Source organism: Fukomys damarensis, unplaced genomic scaffold (genome assembly GCF_012274545.1).
Source record: "Fukomys damarensis isolate Sample0158 unplaced genomic scaffold, DMR_v1.0_HiC HiC_scaffold_5, whole genome shotgun sequence".
Taxonomy (NCBI): Eukaryota; Metazoa; Chordata; class Mammalia; order Rodentia; family Bathyergidae; genus Fukomys; species Fukomys damarensis.
Window position 1 is genome coordinate 31,488,614 of NW_022900917.1, and position 20,024 is coordinate 31,508,637.

Here is a 20,024-nt window from a genome sequence, read left to right on the forward strand (position 1 = left end):
CATTCCTTTTAAAAGTGAAGGAAATTTTATCCCTCTTTACAAACTCATTGTCCCAACCCTTGCTTCCACCACTTTTACTCCTTCCCAGTGCTGTCCCTCTCATACTACTTACTGTGCTTGGGTACAGCTACAAATACAAGGAACAGTGCAGAAGTTAAGAAAAGAAACACATTTATGTTAATATGTTTAAGACATATTTATATTAAGGTCAATGAATGTGTGAAAAATGTTCATCTTCAATCAATAACTCAAAACATAAAACAAATGAGATATCATTTCTCCACTATCAGAACCATGCAAATTTTAAAAACTAATACTAGTAAAAGTATAAATTGGCATTTTTCTCAGAGGAAAAATCCATGAGTATGGAAAAATATCGCTTTCTGAAAGGATTGCTATATTTCCAATTTCAGAAAACTTTATAAGATGATCTACATAAATAAAACAAATATGTACACTAAATAAACAAATGCATATATATGCAGTTATATGAGATATGTAAACAAAATGGCAATGGCAGTTATCTTTGGGAACAGTGATTGTCTAAAGCATTTTATTATTTTACATGGTAAATTTCAAGTTAACTTCTCTGTGTTAATTTTCTGTGTTTAATTTTCAAATTAAATATATAAGCATGTGAATCATATGGTATCTTTGGGAAATATATAGATCACAGGTTTTAGGGTCAGACAGGAACAGTTTGGGTGCAGCTGCACCATTTCAGATTTCCTAAGCCTTTGTTTCCTCAACTATAAAAGAAGGAAGAACTTGGTTCTTATCTCTGAAATTGTAAAGATGGATGAGATAATGGAAGATTATTCATTAAAACAATTAGTGTATCAACTGGTGCATACAAAGCTCAATAAATGTTAAGTATTACTATTATTATTGTATTCAAAGCCTAAAATCATCTGAGTGTTCAGATAAATTTTAACCCCTTCCTGTTCCTAAACCAGACAGTATTCTTGTTTCCTTTGCTCGCTTAGAAATTTCCATTTGCTCTTACACTTCATCAACTTCGCCATCCAAAAAGAAAAAAAAGTTGTATTTTCTTTGCCCTGCCTCTTCCTTGGATAACTCTGCTTAGCTCCCCATCTTCCTACATTTATTCTGATAGTGTTTACCATCCTACCACCCTCTGCTCACCCACTTCAGCTCAGCTCAGTGCAATTCCTTCCAGGTCAGAACTCAGGACCACGCCACTTCTTGTTACCTCCATTTGCCCTTCACCTCCTAACAAACTTTCCTGTCTTACTTTCTTCTAGAGATGGGCCCCAGAATCCCACCATCTCCATGAAGATCTTGTTTCTTCCATAATTCCACGAAGCAGAAAAGTTGCCATATTTGAAAAATAATGTAGGTAGCATCAACATGAGCACAGAGATATTACACTCAGGTGTCATGTTCATTCAGCTACATGTGTAGGATAAAGGAGGAGATAAATGCCACTTTGGCAATATTTTTGTATTTTGAGTATGTTCCTTAAATTCTTTAGTGAGCAGTTTCACTGTAACTGAGAACACAAAAGCAAAGTCTCCCCATCTCTGCTGGTGCCCCATGGCAATCTTAGGTGCTCACAGAAATTTATGCACAAAGACATTCTGTGTTAATGAGGAATGCGCCAAATAGGGGATATGAGGAATGTGTACTGGTCGAAATTGGCAGAATATCAGCTGGTGTAGAGGTAAACTCCTAGAATCCCATCTATTTGAGAGATTGAGGCCCCCAAAAAGCTAGCCTGAGTAACTTAGTGAGCCTCTGTCTCAAAATAAAAATTAAAAGGGCTGGAGATATAGCTCAGTGGCAGAGCGCCCCTTGACTTGATCCCAAGGGTCTGGGGAAAATGGCAAAATTTTAATAATTTGTTCATCTGACAAAGAATATGCTCTGTGGCTGATAGTTAATCCAAGATTTATCTCAAAAATATGTATGTTTTACGTTTCTTAGAATTAGTATCTGGGCAATGTACAGACAAACACCTTTGCCTCCTGACTGCAGCAGGAAATAATCTCCAGGTAAGTAAGAGAGTTCTTCTTATTTCAAAAAAAAAAGCTGAAAAACCAGGACAGTAAGATGATGCTATCAGTAGTTTATGTCCCTAAAACCTTTAAAGGCAATAATCATTTTACCTTCCATTTGGTAGCATCTGAAGGATTGCAAAGTACTTTCAAACATATTATCTCATCCAAGAAAAAGAAATGCATGCTCTAGAAGGCCCATTCCTGAGAGAACTAAAATAGCAAATAAATGAAAACTTCCTAGATTGAATAATTCAGGGAGCTGTTCTATCAAAACAGTGAAGCACTTCATGTGGAACAGAAGACCCAAAAAGTAAAATCATTCTTATTGGCATAAAAATGAAATATATGGGGCTGAGTGACTTTTTTTTCCATTATGTTCAGGGATTGTAATTTGTTCCATATTTGTCAAAATTAGAAATAAGATGACAAATAGCTAACCTAGCTCTCAGGGGCCCTGTAAAATTTCAGTGCTTTGCCACCTGAGGCAACACACACACACTGCACAATGTGGCAGTGAAATGACTTTCTTTTGCCCTGTGAGTCCATACACATTCCACTCCCTGACATGACACCCACCTCAGCTTTACTTCTGTGTACTTTCTGCTCAAACCAGGGCAGGGGCCTCCCATGGACAAAAGCATCCATCTTGTTGCCTTCAAGCCTTAGCTCCTCACTATTTTTCACAGCTAAAATAACTTTACTCCCTCTGAGAAGTTTGCCCAAGCACTGTGAACTTCAGTGTTGCTTCCTTGTCTCTAGAAGTTCAGACATTTTTATTCACTTACTCAACAGCCCTTGAATGAGAACCAGCTATGCACAATGCATGGTGCCTGGCCTGGGGAATCAGAGCGATGAAAAAGACAAACAAGATCTCTGCTCTCCGGGAGCTGAACTCTTCAATGGGGACAGACGATAAACACATTGAAGATGCTGCTGAATGTCGTGAAGCTCTAGAACAGGGTGGAGTGGGAAAATGGCTGCAGTGGAGGAGGGTTCAATAAGGAGAGCTAAATGAAAAAAACATGGAGAGGATGTGGAGAACAAGAAATTCTCATACATCGTTAGTAAGGAGGCAAATCAGTACAACCATTATGAAGAACAATATGGAGGTTTCTCAAAAAACATAAAATAAAACTAGAATCACAATATGATCCAGCTATCCCATTTCTGGGCATATATATCCAAAGGAAATGAAATTCACATACCAAAAGTATACCTGCATGCCCATTTTTATTGTGGCACTAGTCACACTAGCTAAGACATGGAATCAATCAAGGGGCTCTCAGGGATGAATAAAGAAAGCATGGTGTTTATATGCAATGAAATTCAACTGTAAACAAGAAAGAAACCCTGTTGTCTGTGGCAGAATGGGTGAATCTGGAGGACATTGTGTTAAGCAAAAGAAGCCAGGAACAGAAAAACAAAAAGAGAATGTTCTCTGTAGAGCAAGTGGTGACTAAATAAAACAACAACAACAACAAACAGCCAACCAGGCACAGTGGTGCCTAATCTCCCATCTCTATCACTCTGGGAGGCTGTGGCAGGAGGATCGCAAGTTCAAGCCCAACCTGGGCAACTTAGTTACTTAGCAAGTCCCTGTTTCAAAATAAAAATTGAGCTCAGTGAGAAGGCCCCAGGTTCAATTCCCAGTACTGAAAAAAAAAGTCAACCTGAATATAGAATAGTGATTAACTAGAGATCCCAAAATAAAGGGAAGGCTGAACAGATTTGATCAATACATACTGTGTGCATGTGTTGAAATAAATATCTCACTGAGCTCCATCAGTAGACACTATTAATATATGTTAACCAAAATAGAAAAAAGTTATTTTAAAAGAAGAAGCCAGAAGCCCTGGAAATAAGGGATTCCAAGTGCCACAGGCAGGATTAACAACATTTTTAAAGGCCTCAAGAACGGATGGAGCATGGAAATTTCCAGAGACAGGAAGAAGGGTGCTGTGACTGGCAGGCAGTGACCAAGGCAGAGGTGGGACTGAGCCAACCCCACAAAGGCCAGGCCACGGAAGGACGTCAGCTCTTGCTGACTATACTGGCAAATACTGTAGGCAGCAGAGTGGTAAGACATTGCCCCCTATATTTCTTTAAAGATTTCCTTGGTACTAGGCAGAGAACAGACCATACAAATATAAAGCCAGGATGAGTGAGACCAGTTAGGAAATTGTGACACGTCCAAGGGAGATGAACAGGGTTGGGATTAAGGTTGACTGGTAGGAGAGGAAGGCTTATAGATCTGAGGTATTTCCAACATTAACCATCATAACTCATGAGTAAATTAAAATTAGGAGAAAGAAACTCAAATTCATTGTCTACTAAGTAATAATTAAACGATTCCATGTGTTTGTGCATGTACTTTCCACTAATTACAACTGCTTTGCAAGCAGACATTAGTTTATCCTAATTTTCTTAAGTGAACTACAGAAATGAGGATGGCCTTTGTAAAACTTAGCACACAATGAGGATTTGCTAATTTGAATCTTATCAACGTTTCTATTTTTATTGTGGGGCCAAAAAATAGTCCAATCCAATTGACCATTGCAAAGCCAAATGTCTCCCCTCATTTCTTTTCTGCATTCTGCCACCTGCCTGTTCATCTCCTATTACTTTTTCAGTTGCCATAATTCTTTCCATGATTGCCTGGCAATCACCCTCTGATGATCAGATTTCTGCTGCTGCAAGATTACCCACTTCCTCCCTTGCTGCACACTGCACTCATTCTGTGCAGCTCGGCACCCACTCCCAGCCAGGCTCTTCTACGGGTGATGGAAACCCACAGATAAAGACAAGCAGGCATGAGAAACCTCACAGCTCAGTCTCCTTATAAGAACTCAGTGGGAGAATCTTGCACCATATGGATACATGTAAGAAAGGAAGGGAGGAATCACACAGAAAATGCTGACTTGATTCTCTCGCTTAGAGCTGAGATCACGCAAGACTACATTTTTAAAAGCTTTGCCTTCTTCCTCTTCCCCACCCCTTACCTCTCAACTCTTCTGCCTATTATGTGTTTCAGGTTCCAGAAAGCAGAATCTTTAATCTTTCCTTGAGAAGCAAAGCGAATTCAGGCAGCCTATGTGCACAAATGCCTTTTAGTTTCTTGAGATGGTTCTACCTTCCTCTTCCTTCCCCTCTGGTAACAAACAAGTGTCCTTTTCTGCATTTGGATCAATTTAGTTTCAACAAATACTCAAGTGATCACTAGGCGGATGTACAAATGAAGATTTCTAGAAATTGTCTTCCTCTTCTAGATCGTCAAAGAAAAAAATATAAAAGAGTAAAATGAAATCACACCAGGCACCCGCACAAGATGGGATCTGAGCACAAAGGAAAGGTGACGCATCCCGAACAAATGACTCAGGAAGGACATCTTAGTGAAGAAGTCTGCTTGGTTATAGGAAGACGAGCAGTATTTGGAGAGGCTGAGGAAAGTGGGTAGGAGCAGGAACAGCCCGGGAAAGTGATCATAGCCATCGCATGGCATTGCAACTGCAGTGGGGAGGTGGGAAGAGGTCTGTGACGGTAGCCCAGAATCAGGGATTAATTTAAGGATATAAATGAATCCTGTGTCCCCATGTCAAAACTCTTCAGTGCATGTTGGAGCATTATTCTCTAGCCTACACAGAGCTCTTGAAGGTTTTCAGACGGGGAGCAACAGGGTCTGCTCAGGAATGAAACTAGTAATGCTGGTGTGGCAGCTATGGCAACTGTCCACACAGATCTCCTTTCAAGAGCGGCTGCAGAGGTGGCCCAGGGGTTGACAGCCTCCAACAGTCATTTCTTCGGGTGCACACCAGTGCCCACTCCAAAGCCACCCTTCCTGACCAACGGACCACTTCAGTGGAGCTTGTCTAAGACTCTCCAAACTCTGGCGACCCCAGGCTAGTGATATTCACCTTTCCTTCTGCTTCTTGGGCAGGAGTGAGTCTCTAGGGGATTCTGGAGATTCTCCCTGCCGTTCTGGCTCCCTGCTCTGTGTTCTCTACAGATAAATCCCCACGTAAACAAACATCTTGCATACTTTGCATGGGCTTCCCAGGGTAGCAGACTGACAGAGCAGGGGGAAGTCAGGAGAATGAGCAGCTCCAACCCATTTGAGGTGATATCCAGACAAGCACAGGCTGCAACCCAGAATTCACCACCCACAAGACAGAAAGGGGATATGGAAAAGGGGGAAAAGGAACAAGTTTTATGACAAATGAAAGATCAGGTTTTGTTTGATCATTGCCAGTATTCTTATAGAGATAGGACTATGCTAATTACTTTGAAATCCTTCAGTTAGCAATATATTGTTCATGTAAGGCAGGATGGGGTTATAGATACTGGTGCTTTTGTCATTTCTGAGTCTGCTTGTGTTTTCTAATTCCTTTTGTGAAGCTGGAGTTGTGTTTACATTAATAGCACAGAATACACTTAGCAGCTTTGCACATATTTGTAATGGAAAGTTTGAAAGATTTTTGCCCTTTTATTGCTATCAATAATAATATGATGCAGCATAGCATAATAAAAATCTAATACTAAAACATAGTAAAAACCATTTATTCATATGGCATGGAGTATAAATCTAAAGAAAGTCTATGAAGAATAGACTTGAGGTCTTTCTACTAGTATTTCCAAATAAGAAATCAGCTTTTTAATAGTGTTTAGACTTTTTTAAAAAGAATACTTCATTTATGAAAAATAGTTACTTTTTCTCATCTCAAATATATTTATATATGAGTATAGTAATTATAATGCATAAGGCCAATTCATAATTTCCAAATATTCTTATAAGTTAACATGTTACTTTTAATGTTTAACTTATACAGGATTCCTAATGGACTTCTTTGATCCTATGTTCCCATTTCTTTACCATATGTAAACATAAAAACATATCAGTGTGAATATGAATTTATAAACTAAATACCGATTATTTAGTATTAGTTTTGAGCTACTCTGATTTGGTGAAAGCCAGAAAAATATATATTTAAGAAAAATTACGTGTAATCATACAAATTGTGGCTGCCTGTATGAACATTTGAGCTTCCTACTTGAACAGCAAATTAAAGATGTTTTGAGGCAGGCAGTGGAACCACTGAGCTAAATCCCTGGTACTAAAGATGTTTTGAAATCTATAATAAATTGATAATAATTATATACGTGTATATAAATACAGAATTTTTTCAACTAAAAAGCATTTGTTTGTTCATTCCTATGCTTCTTCCTAAAACATGGCATGTAAACTGGCTTCATAACTTGTTTTCATCTCTACATCCTGTGAAATGCTTTTGTTTATAATATGCTTTTTGAAGTCAAGGAAAGCTCTGCAGATGAAAGAGATAGCACAATCTTGTCCTTTCATTTTATGAAGTACGTAGTGAGAGTTGTTCATTTTATCAGTAGCTGTCATTCTGAGATAATTTTCCCCAAGTTCAGAATCTTGGAATAATTTGGAAAAGAACAGCCACTACCAAGGACCTCACTGAACTGTATGGAAAATTGACAGACTGCCTTTGGCTTACCAAGATGAAATTCACCTTCCACAGCATATAGTGTATAAGGCTTTTAAAAATCTAACCCATAAGGAGAAGGCTTGGTTATCCCCTGGTATCTAACCTTGGCTGTAAAAGTCTTGATTTTGCTTGAGCATCTGAGGGCACACTTGCCAGCAGTGGTCACAGTTGGACTAAGCCAGTTATGACATTGTATTCTCCATGCTTTCAGCTTCCTGGCAGCTGTAGGAGGCAGTAAAAGAGCAACAGAAATTTGTCGGGGCTTCTGGCAAAACTTATACTGTCCTGATGCAGAAGACAGAAGTATTGTTCCCACCCCTTCCTCCTTCCTTTTGGCTTAAACATAGATGTGAGAACAGAAACTCAGATTGTCATTTTGCCACCATGAAAGAAGGGCTGAGAGGACTACAGAGTCATAGGCCTGACTCCAGTTAGCCACTAAGCCAGTTCCTCAGCCTCTATATCTAGATTTCATATCTAAGAACAAAACTAACCTAAATTTTAAAAAGCTTTTTGTCATTTCCTTCTTATGACCTGCAGTACAAAGCATTCTTTACTGAAATAGCCTGAGAACTTATGCTTTTCCAGATTCATTTTCTTATCCTATTCTTCAAGGTACACAAGTCTACTTAGCATTCTGCAGAAACACTAGGCTGTTTAACAAGTGATACAAAAACTCTTTCACCCCCAAATCCTATTCATTGAAGTGACTCAGTTTAAGTGAGAAACATTCTGCAATTAATCTGCACTTTATTTGCTGCATGTCCTTCAACATTTTGCACTAGTCAGGAGTTTACCAATGAGGCTGAGTGTTCCGCAAGAAAAGGACCTAATTATTATTTTTCCTAATGCCATTACACTATTCCCAATACCTACCTTAGTTCCAGAGTGGGAAAATAGGGTTTTTATCATTAATTCTCACATTTTCCAGATTACTTGAAGAGATGATCTTTGTCCTATCTCAGACTTTTCTTTGTGAAGTTTTCATTTGGTTCTAAGAGAAGCTCAATTCTCCCTCCCTCTGGGACTCCCAGATTAAGCGAACGAAATATAGTGTAGAAGTCTTATTAATGGGCAAATTTATAATAATGACTATTAAATGTTAAATACATAAGATTTCTGATCTAGCAATTCTAACTCTATAAAGTTATTCCAGATATCTATCACACAAGTGATCAAAGATCACATTTACATGTAGCTATCAATTAGATCTCATTTATAACAACAAAAATTGAAAACAAGCTATCTGTCCAGTAATGAGACCAGTTCAATAAATTATGCCATGCTTATTTAAAAATAGAATACTCTGTTACTGTTAAAAAGAACCAAAAGGATCTCCCGTGGTGCATTCCAATGGTGCATGGTATTTATAAAAAGAACGAGGAAAATTTATATATGGTGACAATATAAGGTCAAGATATATCACAAAGCAAAAATAATCCAGTTACAAAAAAATGCATTTGCTGAAGCAGGAGGATAGAAAACTGGAGCCCAGCTGGAGTAACTTAGCGACTTGGTAACTTAGCAAGACTCTGTCAAAAATTTTAAGTAAATAACAAAGAGCTGGGGATGTAGCTCAGTGTGATGCCCCTGAGATCAATCCACAGTAATGCAAAAATAAAAAGAGTGGATTTGTTATAGTTTGGATTTAGAATCCCCATGCTGAAAGGCATGTGCATAAAGGCTTAGTCCCCAGCTTGGTGCTTTTGGAAAGTGCTATTGGAAAATGGTGAAAAACCTTAAGAGGGAGGCCTGATAGGAGGTCTTCTGGTCATTAGGATAATGAGACCTGAGATCCTCTGTTCCTTTCTCTTTTGTTTCCCAGTCATGCAGTTTTGCTGTTTCACACGTACCTACCATGATTTGCTACCCTTTCTCCAACACCTAAAAGCGAAGTGTCTATGTGACTATGGCCTAGAACCTCCAAAACTGGGATCCACTATAACCCTTTTCTCTTTATAAGTTGATTATTGTAGGTATTTGTTGTAATAATGGAGAGCTAGTACAATAATTTGCCCCATTTCTGTCACAGTATTTTACATATATTGACAAAATTAAGATGAATAAACTTTGGCTTATAAATACTGGTTATGTCTAAGGTTAGGGCTCATTCTCTTAGATAATTGACTTAGATATCAGTATTATATGGATTTTTATAATTCAAATGATGTAGAATATTTATTACCAGAAATAAATTACTAAAGAAACAAGTTTTCTCTTAAAGATTATAGCACTTCCCAAAAAAGCCACAAACCAGTTGACCAAATCTTTAACTTACAGGCTTTTGGGAACCTTTAAGATCTAAATCATAATAGGGAGTCTTCCTTTATATCTTTCTCTCCTAAGAATCCTCAAATGCATACACTTCCCTACACCTCTACCATCTCACCCTCTTCCAAGTAATGAATATCTTCTGTTTGAATTATTGAAATTGCTTATTAGTTGCCATCAGTATATCAACTGCAGTAGGCAGAACTTTGGCTGCCATGACCTTTGCTCTAATGTAATACCTGTAAATAACATGTTACATGGTCAGTTTTCCCATTGCGGGGCACAATACCCAATTTAAAGGAGGAAGTAGTTTGTTTGGCTCATGGTTTCAGAGGATTCAGTCCATGAATGGCTGGTACCATGGCAGAAATATGGAAGAAGGGCCTGGAAGAGCAAGGTTGCTTAGATCATGGCAGCTGAGGAGCAGAACAAGGGAATGATTCCAGAAAGCCAGAAAGGAAGGGGTGGAGAATTAGATGTGGGCCCCAAGGTCACACACCCATAACTTACCCAGACACACCCAGCAGTGTGCTTTATTAATCCCCTAAGCAGCTCTCAAGCCAGTGAAGTTGATAATTAAGTTTAACCATCACCTATAGCCAAAGGGACTTTGCAAGTATAATTAAGGGTACTTTACAATACAAGAGTATTTTGGATTATCCACGTTAGCTCACTGCAATCACAGGAACCCTTAAAAACAGAGCTGCTTCCAAGCTGTGAGTAGAAGAGGAAGTAGGAAGGAGACAGTGGAAGAGAAAGTCTGAAAGACTGGAAATGTGAGAAAAACTTGACCTCACATTGCTGCCTTGCAGATGGGAGGGGCTGCATGGAAGGCAAAAGAAGGAAGTAAATTTTGCCAACAACCAGTAAGCATACCCTATGTGATACCCAGCTTTCCACCTTGTGAGATTCTAAACAAAGAGCCCGATAGAGCCATTTTGTTCCCAGATTTACTATAGAAACCATGATGTTATTTAAAGTTGCTGAAGTTTATGGTCATTTGTTCCAGCAGCAATCAAAAATAAATACATCAACCTTGGCCCGTCTCTGGTCTGTTCTGCCAACTGCAGTGAGAGTGGTTTTTTTTTTTTTTTAACTACAGATCTACACAACTGACACCCTTTTTGCCTAAAGCTTCCTACTGCTCTTTGGAAACATTTCAAACTTTTAACATAGTCTTCAACTCCTCATGGTGTTCAGCTGCCATAAAATCTCTCTGGCCTCATATTCCTCTGCTAGGTTCCTAATTTAACCCAGTAATACAGCTTTCTTTGATTCATCTATGCTACTGTGCTTTTTCTGAAATCAGGGCTTTTGTTCAAGTTCTTCCCTTTGCCTAGAATAATTTTAGTTGTTCTCTTTACCTATGGGATACTACCACTCTTCCTTCAAATTAAAGCCCATGTACCTCCCTCTCAAAGGTGTTTAACTGATCTTTCTGATTAAGCACACACAGAAGTTACTGTATATATGCTGTGGGAGCAGATTTTCTCTCCTCCTGAGCAGTCCTTTTGTTTGCAATAGATTGTAGGATTGACTGAAAATGAACTGACCCCCACACTATACTGAAAGCTCCTTGAGGACACGGAACACCTTTCCTCACCACTGTATCAATCACTGCTACGAGTCTGAAACACAGTTCTCAAATAATATTTACTGGATGAATACTTGAGCCAATGAGTCACACTGAATCAATGAATTGCTACTCTAGCAAGTGTGGATGAGAAAATTCTAGCCACCATTAAAAGGCTAAGTCATAGTATGTTCCAAGATTGCCAGTTGCTAAGTATTATGTGCCTATGCAAAATTTGAAAACTGCTTTTTAATCTTATATTACCCAGGAAACCTTGGTTTTTCTGATTAAAATAGCTGCCCTTTATTACTAAAATCGTTCCTGTCTCACCAAATATAATAAATTTTTAATAGATAATCACCAAATTGAAGACACTGTACTATGTAAACATATCCTTGAATATTGTTATGGCTTAGATCCAAAATGTCTCCCAAAAGTCTCATGTGTTCAGAAATAGGGCTTTTAAGAAAGTGATTGAATCATGGGGCTCAATATTAATCTACTGATGAGTTTAGAGCAGAATGTGCTGTTAGTAAATGGGGCCTTTTTGGAAGAGTGTGACCTGAAAGGATGTGCTTTTATCTCCAGTTTCTTCTCTCTCTGTTTCCTGGCCACTACAAATTGAGCTGGCTTTTCTCTACCAGGCCTTTCCACTACGCCATTTCTACCTTGGAGCCAGCTAACCATGCAATGAACTCTCTAAAATCATAAGCCAAAATAAACCTTTCCTCTTTAAGGTGTGATTGTTGCTTATTTTGTCCCAGCAACAAGAAAGTTACTAATACAAATATTAATATATCCAATCTTTGAGCTTAATTTCATACTTTATAAAACATACATTTGTACACATTATCTACTTTGATCCTCACAACTTTATAAAGTGCTTGTATATTTCTTACAACTATTTTTCAAATAAGCATAGATTAAATCAGAGATCTACTGCTCAGAGGCTAACTGACTTGCTCAAATTCAAATAATTTAAAGGCAATAGAACTCCATCTCCAACAGAACTTCATCTAGATTTTCCAGTAGGATCCAAGCCTCACAATTATCTATGTACTACTCCCTGGTAACTAGCCCTGGTGCTTCAGAAGTGATCTGGGTAAGCATCTACCATGCTGGTATAATCTCTATTTACATCTGCCACTGTACTTCCCAAAGAGACAAAGGAACTTAAGCAATAAATAAATGTTTGTAAGATGGATTTTATGTCCACTAAGACCCAGTAAACTGGATCCTCACTCTTCACACACTCTTAAGCTCTCCCAAATTTGACAAGATAATTTCTTTACATAGGAATATTCTATTTATTTTGGGGAGGGTATTAATTTGACAGTGTGCCTATAGAAGAAAGTCTCATGGGATTTCTCAGAGATTGGATTTGTGTGTGAATTTACATCACGACATCACAGATTAGTGTGGTGTTGGCCTTACCAAGAATAACTTGAACATAGACGGCACAGAAAGAGCAACTCAAAGACAAATTTCTGCTTAATTGGAGTAAACGTACTATTCCAATGATGTTGCTAAATGCACTGGAAAAATCAAAAGATCCAAATACTGTTAAATAATGACTACTAAAATAAAAGTATAGTCTAGACTCATAATTACTTTAATAGAAGTTATTCTCATCTGAATTCTTATGTAAGTTTTGTCTTTAAAAACAGACTTGGAAGTAGAATTAATAAGTGAAATGGAACAAACATCTTTCTTACAAATTTAAATTTTTTCTGATTGTTACATTGATGCATGGTTATGCAGAAAATACATAAAAGTGTCTGGAAGGAGAGAAAAAAAATTTACTCACAATAATCATTCTGCTATCTAGCAAAAGACAATTTTTTTTCTGGTACCAGGAACCACACTCAGGACCTTGCACTTCCAAGGCGGGAGTGGCTCCGCTGAGATAAATCCCCAGCCTGAGAGACAAATATTTTTAACAACTTGACGTTTTTACCTGCATCATTTTCCTTTGTATTTTTCTCACTTGAAATTATGTCTTTTTTTCCATTTAATATTACAAATTAACTTATCACACACCTCCTATTGATGGGATCTTTTGTTCTTATTTTTCATATTATAAAAAATAGCAATAATTATAATACATATATTTAATTGATGACACTCTTATTTCTCGAAAATGCCTCTTTACTAACTACTAAGTTAACTAACAAGTAAGTGGGGTCTTTCCAATGTTCTTCAGCGGGGACATGGTTCATATTTGTTTGGTTATTTATCTTTTGCCCAAATAGAACATAGAATATGGCATAAGAATCAAGTAAATAAATATTTGCTGCAATGAACTGAGCAGACAACATTATTGTAGAAGTTGTGAATTTAAAAGGGGTCAGTCTGGAAGCTGCACAGTGAAATATTGAGGGAAGTCACCAGGGTTAGGACTTAACTAGAATATTGATAAACCCACTGTTCACACCCAGCTTGGCCACTAATGCACAGTGTAATTTTGAACTTAGTCTCCTTCCACTTCATTATTTCCCTGCATTTATAAATTGGGTAAATGGCACACTTCTCTTGTTTCATAGACAGGTTCTATTTAATATGCATTTGTCTCTTATTAGGTGTTGGATAATAGTATAGTACAAGTTCTTTTACATTAAGTGAAATGCTAAAATCATGTTTATAGTTATTAGAGAATTCACTGACATATTTTATAGTAGATTTCATTTGCAGAGGACAAAATGGTTATTAAATTAAATTCTTCCCACTCATTGACTCAGCTGTAAGTCTTCGTGAGAATTAGGCCCATTAGTCCAGAATCACCCTGAAAATCACATAGCACCATCAGAGAATGAGGAAAGATAAACAATGCAGATGAACCAGGATAAATCCATCTACTTGAACAGAAAAACCCAAGGACCCCTGGGGTGAGGTCACCAGCTGCTTCTTGAATACTGGAGATCAAAGATGATCCGTAATTAACACCTTTATTTTTCCTAATTTGAGTGCCAAATAAATGAAGACACAAGAGAGAGAAGTTAGGTAAGTGGAGGCTATAATATAGCAGCCAGTAAGATGTAACAGAAAGGTATGACTTATCACACCCACGGGGAGCAGCGATCCCCTAGCCAGCTCCCCTCCCTCCTGCAGGGAACAGGGGACTTGCAAGGGGCACCCTCAAATCTCTCATCTCTGTAGCATAAATAGGAAAAAAGGAGCAGAGGAAAAAGAGGAGAGTGCAGATTGCACCCCGCTGCTCCTTCCAACCTCACCAATCATAAGTCCTTCTTCCTCCCTGAGTGAGACGAGAAGGATGGGGATGTTCAGGCCTTTTATGCTATCAGGACTCCTTCATCTGAAAGAAAATATCAGCTATGAGAAAGAAGAGACCACCCTCTCACTGCTCACTGTGTATGTTTGTCTGTCTGTTTCTCTTGTCTGTCTGACTGTCTGTCTGTGATAGGGTCTTGCTATATCAGGCTGGCCTCGAACTCACAGCAATCATCCTGCCTCAGGCCTCCTGGATGCTGGAATTATGGAGAGTCACTGTTCACTACTGAAAAATACATTGTATTATTTTATTTCTTTATTGTATAAATATATTGTTGTCTTTTGTAGGAATTTGGGTCTTCAGACATCAGCTAATCAGTGCATCCATCACCTCCACAAAAAACACCACACATACACCACAGAGGCAGCCACAAACATCTTCTCCAACGCATGCAGGGAGGCATGCAGAAAGGTGACAGCCAGAATCGGTCCTAATTAAATTTTGTTTAGTGTCTAGATTTTAAATTTGTAGCCAGTTCATAGTATAGTTTGTAATACAGTACATTTTCTCTTATTTTGGTTATGTTGAAAGTAAAGCAAGGATATTAGCATAGTCTATGATTCTATATACACCTTTTCCTTCTCACAGTATTATATATTTTTCTTGTTGGTACTCCTATATTTGTTCTCTTAAATAATGTACTTATTCAAAGCATTTGTTGAATAGTTTTAATAGCATTGATGAGTACCATCAATGATTTAAGATCTTATGAGTAAAATAATGTCAAGCCCATTTTGCAAATGTGAAAATTGATGTTCACATATATAATTTCTTTAAGGTGATACATATTTAGGAGCTGAAAAATTGTATCCACTCCCAGGTATTCTCATTTCACACAAGTTCTCTATCATGATTATTTATACAGTTGTCTATTATTGAAGATCATAATTTTTTGTGGTTAAGAGCACGGCTTCTATTTATTTTTTTCCTGTCCACAGGAACACAATGCGCTCTGCACTTAATAGCTATTCAGCAAATGTTAAGTTTAGATAAACAAGTGATCTTTTGTGAAAGTCTAAATATAGAAGTTTGTCATTGTATAATTTAGGATATTAAGACCTAAAGAAAGTATTCAAGTTTACCTAGGAAGGAGAGCAACACAATCCAAACAAAATATAACTCCTCCTACACAAACCAAGTAACTCTCCTGCTACCTTTTCTCCTTCGTGGGAATCATGCTAGTGGCGAGAGGCTTGGCAAGGGTCACAGAGGCTCAGTCAAGGGAGGAGCCAACTGCTGAAACTCTTGAGACCCAAGATCTGAGCAACTGGGGGTCATGGCTGTGTCATACAGTAGGAAAGACAGGAAGGAAAACAATAAATAAAGTATCACACTGATTTATTAGACATGCATTAGAGACCAGTGGCTCAGTGCCTGCACTCTAGAGCCATGTGACCTGGGCTCAAAGGCTTGGAGGTGATTTACTGCCTACCAGCTGTAGAGACTCTACAAATTACTTAGCCTGAATGTGCCTCAGTTTCTACATCTATAAAATGGGAATGCAGTGTCTTATGCTATCTTTGTGAAAATGAAATGAATTACAGATAAAAAATGTACATACAGCACCTAGCACAGGGCAAGGTGTGATGGTGGTAATTTGAGCACTTTATACAGAGACTGCTAACTGCTCAAAAACCATCAGGCTTATTACTGGCATATTTTTGGCATATTACTAAATATTAAATAAAATAAGCTATTGCCTCATTTTACAGACAAGAAATCTTGAGGCATAGAGAGGATCAGCAACTTGACTAGGATTCTAGTACCTATCAGAGGAGGCACAGAAACCTAGGTTACCCCTGCCCAAAGTCCTCAGTGTTAACCACTGTGCTGGAGACTGAATCGCCTTACTGGTTGACTCTCCTAAATAAAAAAAAAAAAAAAAAAAAAAAAAAAAAAGAGTCCTTATTGGGACTATTGGGGCCTCTATTGCAGCATGTATAGAACTTTCTAACCAAGGCCACTTTTTTCTCCTAACCAAGTTTCTTTCCACTCTCCTGCGGCCATGTGAAGGTGTTCCTACAGTGGATCATATCCAGAAGGGTTCAGATTGGCCAGCAAACTGCTCTGAAATTCAGGAAGATTGTAGTGACTATAAGTGGGTCTCAAAAGAGAACTCATCTGTACTTCCCTGGAATGAAATGCTCTTCAAATAACCAAATAACCAGTCCAATCAACCTCTGAGGCGTCCTTTCGATATGTCAAGTCGCCCAGATGCTGTCAAGATCATGCAATCCAGATGAGTGTCAACCCAGATCTTACACAGAACAGCACATGCAACATTTACCCAGATGCCTTCTGGGCAAGGTCCTACATCAAGAGATAGAACTGAAGGACCAGAAACCTTTCCTTTAACTACAAAATGACCACTAAGGTCATGTGCTTGTCTCACAGAACATGTCACATGGACATATAAACCTAAGAGTCCAGAAAACCATCATTTCTGTCAGCATTTGCCATTTAGATAACCCTCCTAGGGAAATGTGTTGAAAATAAGTCTATCAATACATGCTTATTATTGAGCTTCTTACTGACTCAGCACTGGATTAAATAAACTTTGCAGTTTCTTATCACGTGTTTGAGAGGGAATTTAGAGCTCTTTGATGGGCATGATTGCATGCTGTCAAGTAGAATGTTTCCATAATGACTGTTCCCTAACACCAGTTGCTGTCATTTTTAGAGGTTTTGTTAGTAATGAAGTATAAATTTAGAATGTTAGAAAAGCAAGTAATTACTTCTGAAGAGTAACATTAAAACAGATAAAACTGAGATTCACCTTCTGTTTTCCTATCTGAAATAAATTGTTGGCTGGTATCCCCCATGGTCATTAAAAATTCTGGCTGCAAAGCTAGAGTTTTACTTCTATTTACAATATGTTCAAGACTCAGTGGGTGAGTACAGCTGTAACTCAACAGAGCTAATTACATTTTAACCTGTGAAATAAGCAAGACCTTTTTGTACTCTTGTGATTTTTTTAAAAAATGTCTGTCATTTCTGTTCTTGTCAATGCTTAGAATCAATTTCTTTTTCTGAAAAGTGAAACATTTACTGGTACATTGTAGATATACATAATTATAATATTCGTCATAGGGAATTTGTACCTGTACTGATATATTTTGCTACTTTTTTCCCCATTCCCCTCCCCACTCTTCTACTCCTCTTCCTCTCATTTACAAAAACTTTGTTTCCATTTTTCCTTCTATTCTCATTTTTTTCCCTTGTCCCTTTTTTGCTTCCCCCTTCTCCCACGTTCCCCTCCTCACTTGAACAATTTCTTCCCATTTCCCACTACCTATCATACATTTTGGTCCTTTCCACTTTTGGTTTCTCAAACTGGAGAAACAATTCAGTACTTAAACATGTTTCTGATTTATCTCACTTAACAGTATGGTCTCAAGGTGCATCCATTTAACAAGAATGTCTCCAGCTTATCCTTCTTTATAGCAGAGTAGTGCTCTATTGTTAAAAAAAAAATCTTCTTTATCCATTTGACAGTTAATGGGCATTTGGGCTGTTTCCAAGATTTAGCTATTACAAACTGTGCCGCTATAAACATGGGTGTACATATATTGCTGTAGTATGATGCTTTTAATTCTCTTGGGAGGATACCAAGAAAGGGAATAGCTGGGTCAAATGGAACCTCTAGTCCTAGCTTTTTGAGGAAACTTCACACTATTTCCACAGTGACTGCACCAGCCTATACTCCCACCAACAGTGGAGAAGGGTTCCTTTGCCCCTACAGCCCTGTCAGCATTTGTTATTAGTTGATTTCTTAATAGCAGCCACTCTTTCCGGAGTGAGGTGGAATCTCAGTGTTGTTTTCATCTGCATCTCTCGAATGACCAGTGATGTTGACTCTTTTTTTCATATATTTACTTGCCATCTCTACTTCTTCTGCTTCTTCATCTGAGGAGTGTCTATACGTTTTAGATGCCCATTTTTGGATCAGGTCTTACAATTTGGGGTGCCTGGTCTTTTTAATTCTTTATATATTCTAGATATCGGTCCTTTTCCTGAGGAACAGCTAGCAAAAAATTTTCCCATACTGTGTCTGCTCTAACCATGTCTTTCATTATGGCACCATCTCTGTAGTTATTTGGGAAATTACTTCTGACTTGATTTTTTTCTAGAGCCTCACTCATCTGTGTTGTTACTTCTGCTGTTACCACCTCAGAGAGTCCGGATGGTTGAGTTTCAAATCATCCCACTCATTGTCATTTGGGAGCCGGAAGTTTGGGGTTGTATCATGATTAAGTGTCTTCTCACTTTCTTTTTTGTTTGTTTGTTTAATTCCTGGGCTGATGCTTTTAAATTGCTATGGCAAGCAGCTTTATTGCTAGTATTTAGAACCCTAAGGAAACAACCACTTCTCAGATAAGTTTTCCAGGTATAGCTGGCTTTTGGGTTTTGAGTCTGTTGCAAGATCTTACCTCTTCAATTTATTGGGGAGGAGAAGTTAGTGCCTATTTGGCCTAGTCCCTGGTTCTTCGGTACTAATCTATAGTTTTGTTTATGACCTTTAGGCAATCTCAGTCATAGGATAACAGGAAGAACAGTTGATTAGAACAATTATATCACCTTGCTAAAGTAGTACAATCAACAATAATAATAGCAACAAACAGCCTAGAAACTATGGTAACTATTAATTTGCCAGCTTTAACCATATGAAGTAGATTTGTGGTTATATAGCAAAATCTAAAACAAACCAGAAAATTGTATACAGTAAATATTCCCTCAGTATGGCAATTTTACCCTCGTGGAGAAAATTTAAAAGGGGTTAGGAAAACAAAAGAGTGAGAAACAGAAGAGAAAGATTAGAAGTAAGGCTAGAAAACAAAGTGCAAAGTTTGGGAAACTGGTGAAGAAGATGGGAGGGAAGAAATAGAAACAAGAACAGAACAACAACCAAAAAAAACTAGAAAAATGTTGACATATAAAAACAAGAACAAAACAAATCAAGAAAAAACAAAACAAAAACAAGGAAAGCAAAAGAAAATCCACTTTAAATTGTGTTTCTGCTGTCACTGGTAGAGCCTATATCCGTGTTGATTAATCCCAACCAGCAGTAGATTTACAGAGGGGTAGAAGATAACTCCAGCAAGCCTGCACCTTTAGTTCTGAAGCTCAGGTTACTTACTGGCTGTGAGGCTGGAACTTGTTTTGCTCAGCCTGTAACATTCCATGCCTCCTACCAGATTGAACTCTGCTCCTTGACCTCCTAGTGACTTGAACTAATTTCTGCCTCACCCTGATGGACCCAGCCTGCAGCTTCTCTGAGTTTTGAGCTCAGTTGGCCCCTCTCCAAGATGGCTACTGGCCAATTGCCTCTCCTGGAGAAAAACTGAATCCAAATAACTCATCAG

At 38.1% G+C, this 20,024-nt stretch overlaps 1 protein-coding gene across 3 annotated transcripts in view; it reads right to left on the bottom strand.

Annotated features, from left to right (window-relative positions):
- Positions 1-20,024, bottom strand: part of Fabp5 (fatty acid binding protein 5) — a 143,406-nt gene that overhangs the window by 113,187 nt on the left and 10,195 nt on the right. Inside the window, exon 2 of one of the 3 annotated variants that reach the window (XM_033760414.1) lies at positions 7,632-7,750. The exons of the other annotated variants lie outside the window; for them this stretch is intronic. Within the exon in view, the coding sequence (XP_033616305.1) occupies positions 7,632-7,750 (119 nt within the window). The remainder of the gene's footprint in view (positions 1-7,631; positions 7,751-20,024) is intronic. 3 annotated transcript variants of the gene reach the window in all.